At 41.0% G+C, this 23,963-nt stretch overlaps 3 protein-coding genes across 3 annotated transcripts in view; 1 reads left to right on the forward strand and 2 right to left on the reverse strand.

Annotated features, from left to right (window-relative positions):
* Nucleotides 1–1,093: 1,093 nt before the first annotated feature.
* On the forward strand, nucleotides 1,094–6,030 carry LOC134649777 (glutamate receptor ionotropic, delta-1-like). Its single transcript, XM_063504631.1, has 12 exons — nucleotides 1,094–1,186; nucleotides 1,436–1,593; nucleotides 2,095–2,277; nucleotides 2,367–2,468; nucleotides 2,540–2,655; nucleotides 2,878–3,045; nucleotides 3,177–3,403; nucleotides 3,713–3,921; nucleotides 4,684–4,806; nucleotides 5,004–5,152; nucleotides 5,403–5,535; nucleotides 5,920–6,030. The coding sequence occupies exons 1-12, from the start codon at nucleotides 1,105–1,107 to the stop codon at nucleotides 6,028–6,030; spliced, it is 1,761 nt and encodes a 586-aa protein (XP_063360701.1). The 5' UTR covers nucleotides 1,094–1,104.
* Nucleotides 6,031–6,567: 537 nt separating this feature from the next.
* LOC134654122 (neuronal acetylcholine receptor subunit alpha-3-like) lies at nucleotides 6,568–11,661 on the reverse strand. Its single transcript, XM_063509568.1, has 7 exons — nucleotides 11,572–11,661; nucleotides 10,276–10,463; nucleotides 9,617–9,784; nucleotides 8,366–8,512; nucleotides 7,641–7,882; nucleotides 7,085–7,292; nucleotides 6,568–6,729 (listed from the first exon to the last, which is right to left on the reverse strand). The coding sequence occupies exons 1-7, from the start codon at nucleotides 11,609–11,611 to the stop codon at nucleotides 6,619–6,621; spliced, it is 1,104 nt and encodes a 367-aa protein (XP_063365638.1). The 5' UTR covers nucleotides 11,612–11,661; the 3' UTR covers nucleotides 6,568–6,618.
* Nucleotides 11,662–20,561: 8,900 nt separating this feature from the next.
* Nucleotides 20,562–23,963, reverse strand: part of LOC134654533 (DNA-binding protein D-ETS-6-like) — a 30,502-nt gene continuing 27,100 nt past the window's right edge. The window contains exons 5-7 of the mRNA XM_063509983.1: nucleotides 23,157–23,272; nucleotides 21,777–21,923; nucleotides 20,562–20,756 (exon numbers count right to left, since the gene is read on the reverse strand). Of these exons, the coding sequence (XP_063366053.1) occupies nucleotides 20,562–20,756; nucleotides 21,777–21,923; nucleotides 23,157–23,272 (458 nt within the window). The remainder of the gene's footprint in view (nucleotides 20,757–21,776; nucleotides 21,924–23,156; nucleotides 23,273–23,963) is intronic.

The following is a 23,963-nucleotide window of genomic DNA, read 5'->3' on the forward strand; positions in this document are numbered from 1 at the left end:
TCCAGCTTTTTTATTTTTATTCTCGAAAGCCAATAAAAGCGGTTTTAAGTATAAATGAGGCATAGAATTACTTACTTGCCGTGAGTTTAAATAAACGAAAATAAAATGGTGGTTGCACTTCACATCCGTAAAAGAAAGACAACCGACATTATACCATGCAACCGACAAATCAGAACAGTCTAAGTCAACTAAAGTAGGTATAACTTATTGCAATGCATTACAATTACATAACAGTTACGTATGATAAGAAAGCGATTTAAAGATAGTCATGTCATGATAAGCCATTAAATGCTATACTTGCTGCATTGTCATCACTATCAATACCTAACTGACTGGGCTATTTGGACATGATTAATTTGGACTACACTTCACTTACCGCCCGCGATAAAACAAAATAGAGATGCATACAGTTACCGGGTTATCTGTAGGTTACGACTTACGAACCAAAAAGGGTCAATTGTTAATAGGAACCCTAAAATGTATTTCTAATTATTATTATTATACTGCAAATCTTGGCGCCTTGTCAATATAGTTAAGCTTCGCCTAACGAGGCACAAAGATTGCTCTGCAAATATGTCAGGCGCACTGTCATTAAGGTAATGGCTAGGGTAGCTCGCTAGGGGCTAGGGTAATGATCAGAATTCTGCTGCAAGTGATTTAGTTATAATCAGGTTAAGAGGTAGCTTCATGTAAGTATTTTGCGCAATAATGTACGTCAAAAATATTGCCCATGCTACCTACCTAATACCAGAGCTTTACTCTATAATTATACATTTTGTTATGTACATATATAACGTCAGTTTGTAAGGTAGACATGTACGTAACTACGTATGGGCCATTACAAAGTAGACCGATCTCAGAAACAATAAAAATAATTTGATTTATTCCCTAAGTTAGTTGCTCCCTAGACCGACCATCCCGAAAAACCCTTTGATATGTTCCAGTGTATGACAGGACATTGTCCAAATACATACCTTGTTTATAAAGGATGAATGTTTGAGCGAGAACTTCGCCTTTATATCTTTCGTTTTCATGCAGCTAAAATTAGAACGTGTCATTAGTGAGCGGCTGCCGCGCTAACTTCAGACTTGAGTCTTCGCCGGCATGGAGCTGGTAACGTTCGCGTTGGCCTACTTCGCTGCCAAGCGGCTTTCACTGCTCACCGCCTTTCTCTGCTGGAGACCAGGTCCGATCTCCTGGAAATCTTTCTTCTTAGCTCTTTTAGAGGCTTGGCTGGCTAATCTTGAAAAAATGGGTGTACTGATGCGCTGGTATTTACGAAAGTGATACCTACTTTAGAAGTGATACTTTACTTTAGTCTTTAAAGGAAATAGTTCACCCCCTCCTTAACTGAAGAATTACTAATAATGCAATAAGCCTTTATTTTCTTTAAGTACCGGTGTGCTTCAAATAATTCAACTTTCGTTTGTGACAGAGGAGCTATCCACACTATGTCGTAATGCGCAACGCCAAGGCATGCGAATAAGCGTAGCCGACTGGGAGCAACTTCCGGCTCTTGAGCCCTACGGGACTCAACGGGAAGGCATGCTGCTGGACGTGACCTGTCCCGGCGCCCCGCTCGTTCTAGAAAAGGTTGGCAACAACTTAAACAAGCGAGCCTTAACTTAAACATATCGAACTGCTGTTACCACCGCTCGAGTCTGATGGGATACACTATGATGGAATGCTGTGGGACGTGACCCATTCTAGAACCCTGCTGGTTCTCCAAAGGTATAATTCCTTAAGCATTTGATAGGCCTTAGGTGTGTCTGCCGGCGCTCGAACATTACGGGACACATCGGGAAGCTGGAAGGCGCCAAGTGCAGTGATCTCCTGGCGCGTTGATCGTTTAGAAAAGTACGAATAGTAAGGTAAAGTTGTAAGGGTTGACTACCCTCCATCTCACCATTGAAATCTTACTGTCAAGACTGGTCTTGTGGCACATCGGTTCTGGCTGTTTGCGTTCTTATTACCTACTTTGAGTGGCATGATTTCGCAAGAGTTCACGAGAGCGAGAAATTAAATGTTAGACCGTGCCCTACGATGAGCTACCTATCATGTGTATAATATAACGCTTAAACTATATTCATCCAGGCATCTTTAACCCGTGCCTTCAACCTCCGCCACACCTGGCTATTGTTGCACGACGCGCCGTTCAACGCATCCCTGATGGAGGCTACCCTGGACTCGACACTAGTGCTACCAGACGCCGACGTCGCCTGGGCGACCAACAATCAGCTTCTGGATGTATATCGGATCAAGCACGACCAAGCGCTGGTTAGTCTAGAAAAGTCTACAATGAAGCACTGAACGCTAAAATGCGGAAGCACTTCCGTCAACTGATAGTGATAATACTGCATTTGCAGATTACTATGCCGTTGGGGGACGATGCGGCACGTGTAGCACTCCCGGCTGCGCCAACTAGGCGGCGAGACCTTAACAACGTGTACTTGAGGAGTTCTACTATAGTAAGAATATTAATAAAACTGATTTATTGTTAACTTAAACCAGAATTCATTCACATGGGTTTCTGTCGCAGATATCTCAGCCGCAATTCTTCAAGGGTTGGAATGACCTGACAGTGCGACAAATTGACACCTTCCCCAAACTTACGTGGCCGCTCATGCATCTGCTGGCAGACGACCTACACTTCAGGTGCCATGACTTGACAAACTTTTTAAAGGGAATATAATTAGTTTATTTACAGTTCTGAAGCCAATTCAGAGATTCAGGAACTTTAGGAATCATAAAAACCCACCAGTGCCAGTTTGATTCTCCTGTATTTCCTTCCTCCTCTTCTTTCCATTACTTTAAAAGTATAGTGGCATCACCATTAAGTAAAAGTCACAATATCAGGTTTAAAATATATCTATACAGGTACAACTTAATACAAGTGGACTTGTATGGCGAGAACCGGAACGGCTCCTTCGACGGCCTGGCGGGGCAGCTGCAGCGGCAGGAGATCGAAGTTGGCATCACTTCCATGTTCCTCCGGGCCGATCGAATGCAAGTTCTGCATTTCTGCTCCGAGACCGTTGAGCTCAGGTCTGGCCTACTAGCACAGTGCACACCCTTTACATTCTGCCGATAGCTTTTAATGTCAGAAACTATAGGTGAATATACTGAATACTTGGGAGTTTTGAATCACAATTTTTGTTTCTACCTATAATTCACAGGGGAGCTTTCATGTTTCGGCAGCCGTCGAAATCGTCAGTCTCCAATGTGTTTCTCCTGCCGTTCAGCCGCGGAGTGTGGATAGCGACGGCACTCACGCTGGTGCTAGCTGCAGCAACGCTGGCGCTGCTGGCGCGGCGGCAGCAGCTGCGAGCGGTCGATGCATCGTTGAAACAGCTCTCGATAGGGGAGGCTGTCATCTTTACCGTCGGCACCGCGTGCCAGCAAGGTGCTCACACCTGCCTCACAACTCATGTCTCACTGTTGTTCTTGTGTTGTCAATTGAAAAATTAAAATTTGTCATCTGCTCACTAAGCAAGCTTAGGTTGTCTCTGAAAAGTATAGTAGCCCACAACTTCTCTAATTGTAATTTGTACGAGCAATCTGAGGAAGGCAGTCTTGAACTTGTCGTTGGTCAAAGCAACGCGTTCGTTTCTTTGGTTGAAGTACTTACCTATACTAAATTGGCAGTAATAAGGCTAATTTATCATTGAACTTGATGAAATGCAGATTAGTAGTAATTATTATTGTCTCCCAGGGTTCCACATTGTGCCTGAACTGGCTTCAGCGCGCGTTGTGATGTTCTGCGCCCTGATGACGGCCCTGTTCGCGTTCACAGCGTACTCTGCCAAGATCGTGGCTATCCTGCAGACGCCCAGTGATGCCATCCGCACCATCGATGACCTCACGAACTCCCCTATGACCATGGGAGTCCAGGAGACCACGTACAAGAGGGTTTATTTTGCTGTACGATAATTTATATAAATCATCGATCAATTTCTTCCGAGATATATGTAAACCCATCTACGAAAAAAATTCAACATCTTATCACATATTTTCTCCCTTTCTTGACAAATATTCAGTACCGTAAAATGGGGTGAGTAGGAGAATTGACATTCAAACCTCCATAACATTTTATTTTTACATATGCAAATTGAATGGTGTACCTACATAATAAAGTGTTCCGGACGTTTGTATTATAGTTTTTATTTTATTTTGGGTAGTTCCATTTCATAACTTTGACGATAAACAGGAAATCCCACCTCACCCCGTAGTCCCTCGTATTTGGGGTGAGTTGGGTTTTCATACAAAGGTGATTTTGGAAGATTGTTGGATCGATTTTTTTTTATTATGAGTATTACTATAGCTCCATTTTAAATTGGAATACATTACTTTTGTAGCAGTAGCCTTAAAATCCCATCTCACCCCCCTTTCATCCCTTCTCTCCCCATTCATAACCCATCGCTCCCCGCGAACCCTACTCACCCCATTTTACGGTATGGCGTGTCGTTGGCGTGCAATACAATACACTAAAAATGTTTATTGCTACTATGTCCAAATTAACCCCGTTGCGCCTGTTTGCGAAAAGCTCGTCTCGAACGGGTCCTGGCGGAGTAGTCGAAAGAAATTGGCCAAATATGGTCGAATTAGACAGGCTCCATGGCTTCAACCACTTCTCCTTTAAATTCAAGCAAGCCATATCCTACAGTTTTACCGACATTCTTGCAGGAAAGCACACAGCCGGCGACACAGAGGCTGTACCGGCACAAGTTGTTGCCGCTCGGCGACCGAGCGTACCTCAGCGTTGTGGACGGCGTAGCGGCCATGCGTACAGGCCTCTTCGCTTTCCAGGTCTGATTTAATTTATTTGATAAATTCCCTGCCCAACACATAACACGTTGTGAACAGCCTAATCATTTGGTATAGAATGGAATGAGCAATTCGTGAAACAACAGAACAAAGGCCAGTTATTATTAGAGAGTTTCAATAAAAAATATATTCAAGCGTATAAGTATAATTGACACGAACTTTCTTCTGTTTGGGTGCAGGTGGAAGAGCCATCCGGCTACGATATCATCAGCAAAACGTTCACAGAACGCGAAAAGTGCGGCCTCAAGCAGATCCAGGCCTTCAAGTTACCCATGGTGGCCGTGCCCATACGGAAACATTCCGGCTATAAGGAACTCTTCGCCACCAGGTTTGGGTTTTTGTTAAGTATTGTTAAGATTTGACGTATATATGCGTTTGAATAAATGCTGAGCGCAAGCAGTGCAAGAGTGATTGCGTTATTGTACGTCCTTAATTATGAATGAACTGTCAAATTAAAGTTTTAAAGGTTAAGGCTTATTACGCTTCGCCGTTTTGCTAAATGCGTTACGATCGTAATACATACGACTCGAGTTACGATTAAGTACTACTATAAATTCGTGATGGAACGTTGCTGACAGGTTACGATGGCAACGCGAGACGGGGCTGATGGACCGCACGCGACGCATTTGGCTGGCGAGCAAGCCCCGCTGCGACGCCAACTCGGGCGGCTTCGTGAGCGTCGGCATCATTGACATCTTGCCTGCTCTGCATGTAGGTTACTGTGTGCAGTCAGCAAAAGTAGCAGATCAATCTAAGCATGAAAAGTCTAATAAAGGAATATGTCTCTATAATGTTTAAACTGTAATATTAGATACTGTAGAGTGTAGAGATACTTAGCTATTTGGAAAAGTATTCCAGGGTGGCAGATGCCTTAGGCGCGTTGATTCATCTGCTACTATTCATACTGACTGTACCATTGTGGAGTAAGATTTTAATTGCTTGAAAATCGTTGTAGCCTACGTACACTCTTTACAGTTGCGCATTTGATAACGGTCTATTGGTGAATTTCGTTTTCCCTCAGTATTTACCTATTTCCTTAATGTGATAACACCTGGATAACACTGATTAGAACAGTCCTGTGTATTTTGACGGTAGGTGCTGGCTGCAGGGATGGCAGCTTCGGTGTTGTTTCTGGTCCTCGAGCGCAGCATGACCCGTCTTAAGTGCTGTGGACGTCCGCGGCACCTGACGCCCTACGTGGAATAGTTCTGCTCAGGAAGTTAATACCTTTCACGTCGAATAATGGGTTCTCTATAAAAGTTCCTTCAACTCTCTTTTGGTTCAGCTTAATTTAAAAAAATAATTAAAGAAATATGTTTTTACCGCATTCTTATAGTTAGGTATTTACGATACAAGTGCGAAAAATAGGAAATTCGCAATCGCAACGAGTGGCGAATTTGAAAATACGATCGAAGGGAAATGGCTATAAAATAAGAAGTATTACACATAGGTGTTTTATCATTCGTTTATTGATTTTTTTATTAAATTAAAATTAGGTCTTAATAATAACAGTTAGAAGAGAACTATTTTTAATATTTTTTGCTATTTTCCAAGATTTGGAAACAATTTTAAATTCCTGACAGTTTACATTTAATTCGATTCAGAATTAGAATGAAGTAAAAGTTTCACAATTCTATTGAGATCCGAGGGAATCCACCAAACCTCTAGGTATATTGTCAAGTTTCACAAAGGTAGTTGGAATGGAAATGGGCGTCCATAGCCTAAAACAGAACTATTGGAAGAAAAAAGGAGGGGCATCGTCAATTGACATTACATGGTGTCGTTGTGGCCGTGCTATAGCGCAACGCAAACAAGAACTAGCAGCGTGAGCGCGAGCGCAGCGCGCAGCACGTTATCGAGGAGCTGCGCTGCTGCCGCCCACGACGCGGAACTGCTGTCGCTGTCCTGTATACAGATAAAATTAATGTATTTTCTTTTTGCTTGTTCATTTATTTACATAAAATAATTATTTCTATTTTTTATCAGTTCTATGCATTACCTACGTTATTAGGGCATGTTAGGAACAGTCACAGTCTCAGCCTGCAAGTGCTGCTATACTTTTTAATGACACAATTGCACCAACTCCAGAACGACCGCCATCACGAGCATGCAGGACCGAGGTTTAGGAGATTCATAGGTAGTACATATACCTACGTAATTTACTTGTGGTGAAATGGCAACAGCCCCGCCGACGCCAGCGAAAGCGCGCAACACGCCAGCCCTGAGGCTGAGAGATGTACATATTATAATTATAACGTACTTGCGGTGAAGTGGCGACGGCCCACGAGGGCGCTTTGCTCAGCATCGCGCGCAGCTGCGGTGGCGGCGGGCGCTGCACCCGCGCCAGGCGCGCCAGCATTGCGGCGACAGCGCAGCAAGCGCCAGCCGCGCCTAGCACGCCGGCCATGCACGACAACGTGCGCGGACATGTGGCTGAGCCTGGCAGACGTAGCAGCGCTGAGGTCAACCTGTAATGACGTCATTGAAATCATGTAGGAGTTTGTATTTAGGTAAGTGCGTGTGTACATATTTATATGCAGGGGTGCTAAAGCTAATAGTTATTTTGACTGATATTACGTGTTGTACACAAAACAAAAGAGCATCTTTCCCAGTGAATAATTTTAGACTTCAAGGATTATTTTTCGACGATAGTATATCGAGTTATTTATGCAATTGCTATCCTCGAAAATTTCCAGGTTCGGTACGCGGTGTTCTTAATTTCAATCAAAAGCACGAAGAAAAAGTATAAATCATATACATACCTACCTATAGTTTAGGCCGTTTATAGGGAATAGCGCTGGTTATTGGGAACTTACCAAAGCGCAGCAGTGAAAGCAGCGCAGGCACACAGCGAATGTCTCTGCTGTGGCGGTAGAACCACGGCCGTAAGTAGCACCAAAGCAGCCGCCGTCAGCACGGCCCCACTGGCCAGAGCGTGGGCCGCCGCGCGCCTCCGTAGAACCACGTTCCAGGAGATCACGGGCTTCGAGCCCAGGGCGGCCTTTTCGCCGACCACGGACTCGATCATCCAAGTACCAGACTCCCATACTGTTGCGTACTGAAAGTTAATATTTACAGAGTTTAATAATTTGTACAAATAGGGAACATCAAATTTTTACTGCCTTAGGTACCTATATATAAATTATAATTTGAAACAGATGCCATAAAAAGAAAAAGTGGCCAAACCCTTCAGTGATTCGGCCTCCGCCACTGGAGGGCTTGATCACTATTTCTTTAGCACCTATATGACATCTATTTTACGTCGAATTTCATACCACATGATGCAAAGGGCCCTTAACCACCTAAATAACTGAGAAATATGTCTATGTTATTCCCAAGCAGAAAAATTGAGTCTTCTGATGGCCATCTCAATATTTTCTGTATTTTTGTTTCTCAATATGTGTTCTCCTAAGCTGCTGCTATATACAAATGAGGAGATTGAAAAATGTGACAGTCAGCCCGACATGGGAACATATCTCGAACATAAAGTTGAAGCGATGCATTCCTTGCGTCAAATTGGCTGATAAATGTTTTTTTTTACCCTAAAATCATCGATGCCTAAAGCAATTTCTTCCGCCGTATGTTCCCTCGAGCCAAAAGTGAAAACAGCGGATTGCCGGTCGCTCGGCCAATCTGTCAAATCAATTGCCAGCGGCACAGCCACGTTGAGACGTTGAATCCATAGCACCTGAAAGGAGAAATTAAACATTTCATAATGTAGTCTTGTCTTAGGGTAATCTTAAAGATATAGGGATATTAGGCACGATAACAAAAAAAACCGATCAGATCTTTACTGTAGTCCTGCAATATTATGGCCATAGAAAGTGGATAGTGCTGAGCAAAAGGGCGTTATAACTTATAAAAGTTGTTTATATAAAAATACATTTTTGATGATACAGCCGTCGCCAGCCGCTTCTTTAAGGAGTTCCACATCTAGACGCCACAGACCTTTGTGAGAACTCACAAGGCGTAGGCAGAGGTACTTATGTACTTCAGAAACTGAGCTTACCCGAAGGGTTAAAATTAACACCCACACGCCCGCTGCTCCATTAAGTATTTCCAAGTGTTGACGCCATACCACAGGTGTGAAGACGAATAGCTATGTGAGAAACACAGTCAAGACATCCTCTAGACTGAGCATAGTAACGCTACCCCCTCTGCCACAAATATACGGTAGTTTAATTTCATGAATCTAGTATTAAACTGGATTGGGCATGACTGGTGCGGATAACTGACAGAACGGGATAGTCTTATGTATATTTCAGTAGGAGTAGCAGCGAAAGCGCTATTATTGTTTGTCCTTGTCATAGTCTCACTTTTTTTTATTCCCCGCCGTAAATTAGTATGGATGATTGGTCGAATTGATTTGTTGCCCACCATAACAAATAAATTCGACCAATCATAGCGTCGCATTGCGTATGTTTTGTCCCTCATGGAGGCACGCGTAGACCACTTCTATAGGATGCTACCTTCTATGTTTAATTTACTCCATCTTCGAGTCAAAGTGTCAGAATCCCGTGCCGTGATTGGTCCGTGTCTTTGAACGGACCAATCACGGCACGGGATTCGCTCACCTCGTCCCCTGCACCCCAGTATTTTTGGCAGCACCGGTTTCATGAAATAGGTAATTGCTCTAAACTCCGTCTAGAGGATTCCTAGTCTATGGTGAGAAATTACTTAGCGTAAGAGTCTGATGTTAGCCGAACTGTGGGCGCATGCACCCGCCACGCCATAAAAGTGCGCGTTTACTTGAAGACAAGTTAGTGAAAAATTACGTGGCTTATTGGCTTACCTGAGAGTCTAAAGTCAGCCGTGCGCGCACCGAGCCGTCAGCGGCGCCCTCGCCCGCCGCTCCATTAAGCAGCTCCACGTCTGGACGCCATAGACGCTCTGCCGGGACCAAGACGGACTTGCACTCCAACTCGGTCTCGTTCCATGCTAGCCGGGGATCTAGCCAGCTCTGTAATTAATTCAGATAAAGTGTGCCTCTTATTTATCTCTGAAGTACGAACAAATGGCTTTGTTTTCAATCAAGATGCCTAAGACTACAATTTCTCGGAATCGGCGAAGGTTTGGTGGCCGGCCAGCACCGTCGCAGGTCTTACGTACTGCTAGCAGCTTGTCCCGTCGTGTTGTGTATCGTCGTACTATAGCCGGCGCACTCTATAGCCGCCCCTTCGTCCACAGAGGCGTGGTGGACGTCCAACGCCGCCTGGATGGCCACAGGCGTCGAAGGCGCCATTGCGCCTGCTACTCCTGCTAGCAGCTTGTCCTGTTAGGTACGTTGTACTAACCAGTCGTAGGTCTGCCAGCAGGCGCACTACAGCCGCCCCTTCGCCCACGGAGGAGTGGCGGACGTCCAACGCCGCCCGGACGACCACAGGCGTCGCAGGCGCCATGTACTGCGCCAGCTGGCAGCTTGTCCTGTTATGTACGTTGTGTTGTACTAACCAATCGTAGGTCTGCCAGCAGGCGCACTACAGCCGCCCCTTCGTCCACGGAGGCGTGGCGGACGTCCAACGCCGCCCGGACGACCACAGGCGTCGCAGGCGCCATGTACTGCGCATATTCGGCGAACAGCGTGTCCAACGTGACGCTCACGGCCGACACATTGTTGCACGCTGCAGCCGCCCTGCTCACTGAAAGATATTATAGTATAGAACTTGTAAATACCTATTTAGTTTGGTAACACAATAGAACTTTGTAATTTTAACAACTTAATCGACATACCAACGTTTTTAGAAATATTTGTAAAGTTTTGCATCGCGTGTTAATTCCACTGATATGATAAGGGCTCCCGTAACGGACTAGAGCAGTTGTTATTTCCGCATTTGTTTGCACAGAGATAAGAATTTTGTTCTCTGTATTGAGCATTTTATACGTTTATTAAAATGCGCATCTTAGGTAAATATTACGGATTTTATTGATTCACACATCCTATGTAGATTAGGTAATTTTCAATATTAAAATGTAAGAACTTATACAACACGTTGCTAACACTCTAAGCTCAAAATTACGCCTTAAAGGAGTCTTGGCCTTGAAATGGTTAATAAATACTGTCTTAAGTCAAACTAGATCACGTACTTAGTCCAAACACTGGCGCACATATACAAGACAAGTACTTACACAACTTTGCACGAAACTCTCATGAACGTTTAATCACTTGCCTATGTCTGATAAGGATCCTGTCCGAAATTTAGTCTTATTTAGTTTAGTGTATAAAAACGAGACAAGGATGTCAAAAGGACTTTCCTTTTGGTCTTAGCACAGCATTTCCCGCCGTCGGTGCACCTGCGATTTAACATCCGTACTTAGTGCGTCAATGTTGTTTGTTTACAGAACTGATGAAATCGCCGCGTTTTTAAAGGGTTGTTGTACAGTGGGCCAAGAAAGTGGTCTACCACTGGTGGTTGAGGTTCGTTTGAACGTCATGAGACAACAAGGTCGATTTACTTTAAACTCCGTTAGAAGAGTCAACCTTAGCGATCGTTAGTTCTCGCAGAAACTTTTGTCAAAACTGGTAGACCACTTTCTTGGCCCACTGTACCTTACTGCTTTCAGCAACCACTGTGCCAAGGCTTACAGAGTCGAACTAAGCTACCTCTGCACTTTGCAATAACGAAGTGAGTCGAAGTGTTAGCATCGACTAAAAAATACTTTTATCATGGCACTGTACACTTTGTCACGTCAAAGTCGACCCAGAGTTAGGCTTGATCCGACTGTATGCAGGTAGCTGGTAGGTATTACCGTGCAAGGCAGCCAGCAGCACCAGGAGCCGCGACACCATCTTGTAACCGGCCGCACTGTGCACTGCGGGCCGTGCCAGCTTGCGACCGCACGCAGGCCTTGACAACCTTTGGCAACTTTTTAAAAATAAAACCGGCGTCAAGTCATCATCAGATACATTTATTGTTAACATCTTGTCAAAATGTATGTGGTGTATGCAGCTATCAGTCCGACCGTATAGTAACATTTGTTCAGTATGAATATTCAAGTATGAACAGATTTCATATTTCAGTTTCAGGAATAAAGTTTAGTCTACTCCACTGGATATGGTTTAAAGCCGGGGGCGTAAAGCCAGGAAATAAGAAGGGGACAAAAGACATTGCACTCCGCGCGAAACTTGCGACGGAAGAAATGGCCATCGCGAAGATTTTTACCTTTTATCCCAATTGCTTAAAATATACTTCTGTGTACAAATAAAATAAAATGTTGTCGACGTGCGCCCGCGCAGGCGCGTGGGCGCTATCGCGCAGCTTCCGCCCGGCCCGGCAAGGCCGCGGCCCGCGGGCGCGGCTCCTATCAGACCCTTCAGTATTTTTACAAAAGCTCCTATTTTTAATAATTTACATTATTTTAAGTTTGTTAGGGTGTATAAAATAGCGATGCCGTCACTGGTCATAAATATGTCATATGTCGCACGATTCTGCATCGCTTCGCTACTATCGCGCTACTGAAAGGCTACAAAAAGCTACTTATTAGGTACCTAATACATCTCTTAAAATATAAGGTCGATTCAACAGCCTTCAATTTGATAAAGGTGTTAGCTCCATTAGGTTCCCTTTGTCTCTATTTGTTTATGCTTACTCACACAATCCAGTTATGTACTTTAACATTGTGACTTTTGCTCTAATACGATACGGCGTTACCAATATGGACTTTTAGAACCCACAATTTAGATTAGTGTACAAAAAGGTTAGATGGAAAAGTCGTAGTTATTTGGTAAGGAACTTTATTGGGATAATTATCTACCTACACAGGATATAACTTTTTAAATGCCGGAAAATAAAATAAAATATTTATAAATACCTGCGTTAATAGGTAGTTCTTCAAAACCGAATGCTTAAAATTAAACAAAGTTACTTTTTGTCCTAAAGTGTCAAGGTGCCGAAATTGCACAGATTTCGGCACCTTGACGTTTTAGGACAGTAAGTATATACTTACTGTCCTAAAATGAATACACATGTACAATATACATAAATAAATAAATAAGTAGTATTTTACATATGCCACATGTAATATGTAATTTCTCTCTCTCTCGCACATATCTGAATATGCCTCCTAGGTCTGAACTCCATCTCTATTCTGAAGTGCCAATTCTACCTAGAACTGCCAACATTTATATGCCAATAGTAAACTATACTTTATAGTTATTCAAATGCATTTCGGTCGTGATTGTCCGTACATGTATTGTCACGGGCGAGACGCACGATAGCTACATAATATCATTATAATGTCAGAGTACGTTAGAATTGTAGTAGGTAGGTGCATTTTGACACTGATTTCAGTTACCTATCTGTTCTATACAGGGGGCCTAGAAAGGTGTCAATAGTTACACAAAAAGCCAATCGAAATAATCACATGAATGAATATGCATGTCACATAGATACATAAATAGGTAGATATTATGGCAATACAATATACTAATCAAATACTACAAAAACAATTAACTTTGTCACTATCAACAGTACTTGTAGCAAGAACAATTAACATGTAAAACAAATTATAAATCTAATAAAAACAATTATAATAATTAAAATACTAAACCAACTCCAGAAACCGGGCAACATTCTAAGAAAGCTTAATTACTCGTAGGTACTTATAGATTAAAAAGCGGCCAAGTGCGAGTCGGACTCGCCCATGAAGGGTTCCGTATTTAGGCGATTTATGACGTATAAAAAAAAACTACTTACTAGATCTCGTTCAAACCAATTTTCGGTGGAAGTTTACATGGTAATGTACATCATATATTTTTTTTAGTTTTATCATTCTCTTATTTTAGAAGTTACAGGGGGGGGGGGACACACATTTTACCACTTTGGAAGTGTCTCTCGCGCAAACTATTCAGTTTAGAAAAAAAATATATTAGAAACCTCAATATCATTTTTGAAGACCTATCCATAGATACCCCACACGTATGGGTTTGATGAAAAAATTTTTTTGAGTTTCAGTTCGAAGTATGGGGAACCCCAAAAATTTATTGTTTTATTTCTATTTTTGTGTGAAAATCTTAATGCGGTTCACAGAATACATCTACTTACCAAGTTTCAACAGTATAGTTCTTATAGTTTCGGAGAAAAGTGGCTGTGACATACGGACGGACAGACAAGACGGACAGACGGACAGACGGACAGACAGACAGACAGACAGACATGACGAATCTATAAGGGTTCCGTTTTTTGCCATTTGGCTACGGAACCCTAAAAAGTGATTAATTATACGTGTAAAGTCTCAGATAAATTGCACAGCTTATGTAGATGACGCTGTACAGTTCCGTACGTACATTATGCGGTTACTATGTTTGTCGAAGCAAGTCAGAAGTAACGTCATAGAGAAATATAGTAAGACAAGAGTGCTCACTTCATACATCAGTTTTGATACCAAAAAGACTATTATTTTCATAGTCTACATCTTCTAGCATCGAGCAGCGGAACTATCAGTACTGCTAAATCTATTGTCAAGTGGCAGTACTGATAGTTCCGCTAGTCGATGCTAGATGTAGACTATGAAAATAATAGTATTTTTGGTATCAAAACTGATGTATGGAGTGAGCAATCTATGTATTTTTTCCTCTATGGCATGGTAATGTTTAAAACTCACTTGAGTATAAGTACTGCTACTCGTCAAAAGGTGACACTAGACGTCAAGAAATGCATTGGAAAGTGTTAAATATTCACAAAACAAAAAAGGGCGCGCGTGCTCTCTTTGTTCCGTGTTAATATTCAATTCTAAGACTATATTTGTTAAATTACGAGTAATTAGGTGAGCATTTCTCAAAAAAATTGTACATTTCGATCACATCTTAGATTTCTATAAAAATTGGTATGCTGGTAAAGTACATGAAGCTGAACAATTTCCACCATATTTCCCAAAATGTCCAAGAAAGTTTGTATGAAACATTCCTTTTTTGTTAAAATATGGAGATTTTCTTACAAATCTCCATATTTTGATAAATGATATATAAATCAAATGTGTAAGGAAATCTGGTAACAAAAAGCGGCCAAGTGCGAGTCGGACTCGCCCATGAAGGGTTCCGTATTTAGGCGATTTATGACGTATAAAAAAAAAACTACTTACTAGATCTCGTTCAAACCAATTTTCGGTGGAAGTTTACATGGTAATGTACATCATATATTTTTTTTAGTTTTATCATTCTCTTATTTTAGAAGTTACAGGGGGGGGGGGGGGACACACATTTTACCACTTTGGAAGTGTCTCTCGCGCAAACTATTCAGTTTAGAAAAAAATGATATTAGAAACCTCAATATCATTTTTGAAGACCTATCCATAGATACCCCACACGTATGGGTTTGATGAAAAAAAAATTTTTGAGTTTCAGTTCGAAGTATGGGGAACCCCAAAAATTTATTGTTTTTTTCTATTTTTGTGTCAAAATCTTAATGCGGTTCACAGAATACATCTACTTACCAAGTTTCAACAGTATAGTTCTTATAGTTTCGGAGAAAAGTGGCTGTGACATACGGACGGACAGACAGACGGACAGACGGACAGACGGACAGACGGACAGACAGACAGACAGACAGACATGACGAATCTATAAGGGTTCCGTTTTTTGCCATTTGGCTACGGAACCCTAAAAAAGGATGTTTCATACAAACTTTCTTGGACATTTTGGGAAATAATTATGGTGGAAATTGTTCAGCTTCATGTACTTTACCAGCGTACCAATTTTTGTAGAAATCTAAGATGTGATCGAAAAGTACAAATTATTTGTGAAATGCTCAGGTAAAGATAAATACGTTTTCAACGTTGAAGATTATTACAAGCACTGGATTTAAAATAAAAACTAAATTAGGTTATAGGTTGCAAAAATAAACTTGATTGCTATAAAAATACACATAATTCGATGCCCTAAATCAAAACCTAGTATGCGCTAAATATTTACCCCTCTAGTCGTCGCTTTGGTACAGGTAGCTAAAAGTACATCCGTTCGGCCCCAATTTTGGGGAAAGCCATAAGCCGCGCGTGGCGCTGTCGCCACCTAGCGGCCATATCTGTGCTGATCGTAACAGACGCGTTTTGTTAGAGAGTGAGTCTTCTGTACTTAGTACTATTATTTATTCTATGCCTCTAGCAAATCGTAGTCAAGAATACCAACCTACAATAGAATTTTGTTTTAGGGCATGCGAATCGTACTAAACTATAATCTACTTTTCTTTATATTATGCTAACTTTATAAGCTAGTTATCCTATATTACAAATTACAAATAATAAAAATGCATTGACAAGAAAGTTATCGCCTAACTCGCGGCTAGAGCTAAGACGTGACTGGGATTTATGTTTAGGCTAGGTTAGTGAGGTAGCTAGTATAATTGACCATTCATATATACAGATACACTACTTGTAAAAATAAAGCTTGAAATTATTATTAATATCTGGGAGATAGCTTTGCTCGGAAAACAAATAAAAACTCAAAAATGCGCGTTTTCCCAGAGATAAGACCTAACCTAGCTAGATCGATTATTCGTCCCCGAAAACCCCCATATAGTAAATTTCATCGAAATCGTTAGAGCAGTTTCTGAGATCCCCGATATATATACAATATATAAATATTGTTATAAATAAATAAATAAATAAGCAAGAATTGCTCGTTTAAAGGTATAGGTGAACCAGGATCTATTGAGGGTGCGCCATGTTGCGGAATTTCACTGGAACTAATTTTTTCATACTACACTGAATTGTCACCCTATACATGAGAATAACAGCGCCCTCTTGACAATTATCAGGCTATATAAGATACGGTCTCCTACAAGCTCCACGTCACTGATAGCTGTGATGATCTGGCCTCCTTTTAGCTCTTTGGTTTTATAACATTTAAATTCAATGTCATTATTCTTATGATTGTCAAACAAATGTATATACAAAATACATGCATGATTATTATAAATTGAGTATATTTCATTGGCGACGAGGATGGGATATCGACAGCGCCCTCTATATTTCAACATTACTTAGACGAACTACTTAGGGACATTCCTAACACAGCAGTGTATTTTGACGATGTTGCAATAGCCGGAGAAGACGTGAAGGAACACCTACGCACCCTTAGTGTCATCTTCGAGCGATTACAGAAAGCAGGCCTAAAAGTAAATCTTAAAAAATGTTCATTTCTACAAAATCAAATAGAATATCTTGGCCACTCAATAGACAAAAACGGCATACGCCCTACAAAAGAAAAACTTGAAGCAATTTCGAAAGCTGCGGCACCTACTAACTCAAAAGAATTAAGATCATTTCTAGGCCTTGTAAATTTCTATGAACGTTTTATACCACATTTACATGGACTATGCGCCGATCTCCATGAACTTACTGGGAATAGACAACCGTGGCGTTGGACAGAACACGAAAATCAAATATTCGAAACTACTAAACAATGTATTGCTTTATCAAAACCACTTACCGCATTTGACGAAGACAGATCAATCTTTCTTGCATGTGACGCGTCAGAGAAAGGCGTTGGATCGGTATTATATCACAAAAATGGAAACACAGAACAACCCATAGCTTTTGCCTCAAGGAAACTTCGAACAGCGGAAACTAAGTATTCAGTCATTGACCGCGAAGCACTTGCCATTCTATTTGGAATTAAGAAATTCGACCAATATTTACGTGGATCCAAATTTACCTTACTTACTGATCACAAGCCATTAATTCATATACTGGGATCTCAGCGTAATCTTCCTAAAGTAGCAAACAACAGACTCGTTAGATGGGCACTAATAATCGGCTGCTATAACTACGACATATGTTACCAGAAAGGCGAAAACAACATACTAGCCGACTGCCTTTCTAGATTACCAAACGCTGAAACACAGCCATCAGAAATAGAGTGTGCAGTACATCGAATTGAGTCACGTCTTCTAGGAACCAGAATGGCAGATTTACATCTCTCTGAGGAATATTTGAAAGAGACAACCAAGCAAGACGTCATACTATCAGAGGTTTTAAAATGTATAAAAACCGGTTGGAGGGAGATACACTTTACTAATGACGTTAAGCATTACTTCAAAAAGCGTAACGAACTTTCAATAGAAAATAAGATAATATTGTGGCAAGGCAGAGTGGTAATTCCAGAAAAACTACAACCTAAAGTCCTCGCATATCTCCATAGGGGGCATCCTGGAATATCAGCAATGAAGGCACTTGCACGGTTCTATGTTTGGTGGCCATCCATTGATGAAGACGTAAATCAATATGTCAAGAGATGCTGTAGATGTCAACAAAATAGACCTCATTGCCCTGAACTTCCAGTCTACTCGTGGTCTATTCCAGAGAAAGTATGGGAAAGGATCCATATCGATTTTGCAGGCCCTTTTGAAGGTACTTACTGGTTAGTCGTGAGCGATGCTTTGTCGAAATGGATAGAAATCAAACCTATGAAGAATATTACTACGTCGAAATTGTGTGCTGAGTTAGACGACATATTCTGCACTTTTGGTCTCCCAGAAATAATTGTATCTGATAACGGCCCACAGTTCACGTCATCCGAATTCAAACAATACTGTAAAAATCAAGGCATTTTGCATATTAGATCATCGCCTTACCATCCAAGAACCAATGGTCTGGCGGAACGCCTCGTGAGGACCTTTAAGTCAAGATTTACGTCTGGCACAGAACCCCAACATCAGCGTTTACGAGAGTTTCTTTTCACGTACAGAATTACACCCCATAATACTACGGGAAAATCACCAGCAGAAGTCATGTTTGGGCGTCAAATAAATACTTTATTGTCAAATATTCGACCAAGCAAAAGGAGAGAATTACAGTACAAGCAAGTGAAGGCCAATATTGAGGCCTCAATGGATAAGCCAAATTATACACCCGGCAATCTAGTATACCATAGAACCCGGCTTCAAAAGTCCTGGCAACCAGGAATTATAGCAGAGCGGAGACATCGCTACTCTTATACGATTTCAACACCTTCTGGAAACGTCATTAGGCGACACGCTGATCATATTCGACCTCGGCTACCATCGCCTAATAACCCTCCAAATCACCATGAACCACCTCAAACCTCCTCGTCATACAAATCTCTTTCATCCCCACCAACAGATATGTTTCGTACGCCCGATGCCACTTCAAGTCCTGAGCCGTCGCGAATCTCATCTGCCACTCCTAACTCCACCCTGATGAGCCCTCCACCTCAAACAGGAAACAACGAAAGCCTGTCCCCTGAACCAGATCCTACCCCTACACCTGCAAATTCACCTACGCAGCGCCGTAGTCAACGGGCAGCAAGACCACCTCGACGACTTATCGAAGAGATGTGATCAGGGATGGGGAGGGACGAATGTGATGATCTGGCCTCCTTTTAGCTCTTTGGTTTTATAACATTTAAATTCAATGTCATTATTCTTATGATTGTCAAACAAATGTATATACAAAATACATGCATGATTATTATAAATTGAGTATATTTCAATAGCCATTATTTTTCTTAAATTCATCACATCATGTTACTAGAGTAATTCTAATGTTTGGATTAGGTTTTGTATAAGTAGGTACCTCTCGCGCCGAATGCTCTCTATAATTTTTATTTTATAATTATAGCTAGGTATATGGGGTAGCTGTCACGTAAAATATTCGTAGTCATTTTTTAGAACTTTAGCATATTAAAAATTAATTTAGAAATGTTAAATTTAAGTCATTAAAAATATTGTAAAAACGGTTCATAGAATATTTTTCGATTAAGCCCAACCAAAAAAGACTTGAAGGAACTGTCATATAGAGACCAGCAGATAGATATCATGAGATATATAGTGCGACATTAAATAGTAGAAATTAAATAAAATGGAGCTAAAAAAATTCTACACTAAATTGCCATGTTTAAGCATTTTACGTCAAAAATGTGACAGTTACGTATTAAGAAGTGGCGCCCTCATTTATTTTCTACAATTTCTTGTCGGACTATAAGTAGGTATTACGACTATAGGTATTTGTAAGTTTTATTTATCACGGTCTCCCAATGTCATTGCGATTGAATAACTACCGTTAAGACATAAGACACCAATAAATGGATTCAAATATTAGGTAATTGTATACAGAATAGATAATTAGGTAATTACTAGTACTCGTAACATATCCACCGAATTATGGCACTACAAAGAAAAGAAATATTAAAACACTTATCGGTACCCATGCATTTACCGTTAGTTAGTATTAAAATTATATACAAGAAAATATGTATTTCAGTTTATCAGGCAAAACAACCGATAATAAAAAATAACAGTGAAGAGAGCTGCTCACAAAAAAATAATTTTCTTCAAACAGACTTCCTAGAATAACTTCTTTCTTTTTAGAATAACTTTTCTAAATTCCGATATTATATTCATACATATTTATTATAATTCGTTGAATTCAGCATCTACTGATGCAATGGATTTACGTCAATCAAAAGATTAGATGCTACCGTACAAAACGAAAATATTAGAAATATTCAAAATTTAAAATTTAAATATTAGGAATATTAGAAATTTCATTATCTGCCTCTCTATCGCTCTTGAGCAATTTTGTTTTCCGCGGTAGGTCCTCTGAAAGGCTTTCACTAACCTTCTGGATCACAACCGTTTTCAACCACCGACACCAACAGATATATACGAATGATATACGAAACATATATGTTTGTATGTCTCTACGCGAATGTCCCACATGTACCTACTCGTAAGTACTTTTTTCACTTTTGTGCAATTAATAACACCAACAAATAACTTTGCAGTCTAGTGCGGTGGTAGATGGGGCACTTGCGCGTGTGAGGCGTGCGGCGCGGATGGCGCCTGTGGCGTCTGTGGCGTTTGTGGCGCCTGGTCGACCCGAGGCGCCAGATACGGCCACGGCGCGTCGGGCGTCTGCGCCTGGCATGCCGCCGCTAGCCCTCGCCAGCAGAACTTGTAGGCGTAGCGTTTGCCGTGAACCTAAGTAATACAATATGTTAGTGATTTCATATCGTCCGATCCGATATCGGACACAAAATGTTTGTGACAATTGTGACAGCAAGAAAAAAGGAAATACTGGAAGCCTACTGATATCGGCATGCATTATGGTGTGCCATTAAAAATAAAATACCTAGCAGAAAATTACAAGTGGGGACACTACCTTTTACAAAGCTTTATATACGAAGAGTTCGATTATATTACTATTCTCTTAATTCATATGTTTTACTGCTTTTAAATTATGTATGGATCATCACGTGTCCCAAAATTGAATAAACATAATGATTTATTACGCCAAAAACAAATAAAGAAACCGTTTTAAAAGCTTGCACCAAGCGGTCGCATTACATTTCAAACTGCGCTCCTTTTAACTCACTTATGCAAATGAGTTCGTTATATTTGACGCTATAATTTACAAATGGACTGGAGGGTGTAATACCTGTCAAAATTTAAAATAACTTAAGTTATTTTGAACTTCGACGGACATAAGACATTCTGTAAATTAAGCCAGGCTACGGAGGCGGAGCTTAAAATTGGGAGGGACCCGCTAAAACCTGCAGTCATCATAAAAGCTAATTAATTATCAACAAGACGCAAACTTTTTGTTTATTTTTGATCGTTCAGTTCACACACACCCTAAAAAATCCAGACAAACGTTGAGAGTAAAAAAGCTCGGGTAAAAAATCATTCGGGTATTTTATTGACACGGTACGTGATAAAGAAACAAATTAATTTTGGATTCTTATTGTTCGTTTAAAGACGTCTCGAGATCTAATGCAAAGCGTCAAAACTAAACGTGCATGTACAGTCAGCAGCAAAAGTTGCTAAGCGGGCCAGGTGTTCAAAATTATCTTGACGCGACTTTATTGATAAGAGAATAAGAGCGTGTCAAGGTAATTTTGAACACTTCGCCCGCTTAGCAACTTCTGTTGCTGGCTGTACATAAATATATTAAGTTGAATAAGGTCGATTTTCTTCGCATCGGTTGTTTTAGAATGTCACCTTGCTCATGATGTTCTTGTCGTAGTAGTAGCGCAGAGCCCTGGACAGTTTGTCGTAGTTCATGGACGGCTTCTGCTTGCGGCGGCCCCAGCGGCGGGCCACCTCGTCCGGGTCGCTCAGGCGGAACTCGCCGTCGGTTGGAGAACCCTGCACGTCAATACAATACTAATCACTTTAAAAAAATCTAACGTATTCTATTTCGATGCCTAGACAAAATGTGCTAAATTACTTAATATTTTTTGACTCTATTTTTTCCGCTGACTCTATTATCCAGCGTATCGAAAACCATACTTTACGTTTGTGAAATGCGAACTTCTATAACTAGCATTACCTGCTAACAACCTTGAGCACGTAGCCCAGCTACGCGCCCTTTGCTACGTCGTAGCAGGGCTACACAACACGTTGATTGACTTCTCAAGCAACTATATTTTTTAAGTCGCTATCTATCTTTTATTAGGAGAATTTAAGCGATTAAGTACATAAGTGGTTTCTTAAAATTTTAGTTTATATACGAATACACGAATTATACACGAAAATTATACACGAATAAAATCACACCTCCATTTTGCCGTCCTAAAGAGATCAGGGGGCCGATTTTTGAATTTCGATTGTTCGATTTCGTTACTCGAAAATCGGTGGAAAACGGCGAAATGCTGATTTTTGAAATACGAGCGATAGAAATTTGGAATCTAGTGGTATTGACCACTCGTTTCCAATTCTATTAGTGGAATTTACATGCCTACGAGTGGAGATATTACTGAACGAAATACACGAAATCGAGTGGTCGAATTTCAAAAATCGGCCCCCAGGCCTTTTAAAGATAATGCGTTATTTCAATTTCAATTCTTTATTGATAAAAATATAATTTTACACGTCAGGTACATACAGTGCTTAATGCTAAGTCTTATAATTAATTATTGTATTTACATAGTTGGGCAGGCAAGGCTGAGCCAGCGAACTAGCAGTTGTTTATTTTTATACCTAAGTTAATATGTAGGTATATAGTTGTATCTACTTGGTACAGTGTTGGGTCTCGAAAAAGGCATCAATTGAGTAGTATGCGTCAGACACCAGTTTAGATTTAAGTTTTTTATTGAAACATTGGTCGCTGGTGGTTTGTTTCAACTCCAGCTGGATTTTGTTATATACTTTAGGCCCTACCGGTATACACTTTCTGGACTTGGCAAGTCGCGTCTTGGGTGGATAAAGTTCAATAGGCCTCCTGGAACTCGCACCTCGGGCGTTACCACGAGTGAAACTGTGTTATGTTGTGTCTTACGTATTTTGCCACTTCGAAGATGTATAGACACGGCAGGGTAAGAGTTCCTGTTTGTTTGAATAGTTCCTGGGCTGGGTGATCCCATGTTATATGTAGCTCACCTCCCAGCAGATTCCTGGTGCGCCCTGCGCCAGCTCGTCCAGCAGGAACTGCCAGAGCTGCACTTGCCCGCCCGCAGGAGCCCCGCTGCCGCGGCAACTCAGCGACGCGTACGGATCTAAAACAATAACATAAATTAGTGAGTGCAAACTATTGTTACCCACGCCACGCAGAAACTTGTTTAAACCTTGTGCACAGGACCAACTGCCGTATTCGAACTTCAAGATATTAGACAAGAGACGACACGTACTGGTAGTTTCTCAAAAAGTTGGCACCGCCAGGTTAAAATTTATGATTATCAAAAATTATGCATTTTCGCATTTTTTTTTATTGAGATCGTTAAAAGGCAACTTAAACTATTAGAAAATGTGGAAGGGAAGCAATTCCTTCAATTAGTTTAGAAGATATAGGCGTTTGAAAATTCAGGTGAATGACATCAAGGACAGGTGAAAGATATTTTGTCCCCAGGTTATCGATAGTAGAAGCAGGTTATCGAGAAATAAGTACAAATTCCACTGAAAATATTGACAGGTTATCGAGAGGCTCCATTAACCTGTGTCCGTTGACGTTAACCTGGTTTCTTGTCATCATTCACCTGAAATGAGTGTCATTCACCTGTCCATCACATAATTTTCAATGCCTTCTAAAAATAATCGAAAAATGTGTCATTTTCTATAAAAAGGGACCTTATTGTCCACTACGATGATTACAATAGTAGGTTAAAATTTTGGATGGCAGGACTTGGGAGGGCAGTACTCAAGCTCAAGCTGATGCTGAACCCTCGCAGTACCTAGTGGAACTCAGGTTTG

The sequence above is a fragment of the Cydia amplana genome, chromosome 1, assembly GCF_948474715.1.
Source record: "Cydia amplana chromosome 1, ilCydAmpl1.1, whole genome shotgun sequence".
Classification (NCBI taxonomy): domain Eukaryota; kingdom Metazoa; phylum Arthropoda; class Insecta; order Lepidoptera; family Tortricidae; genus Cydia; species Cydia amplana.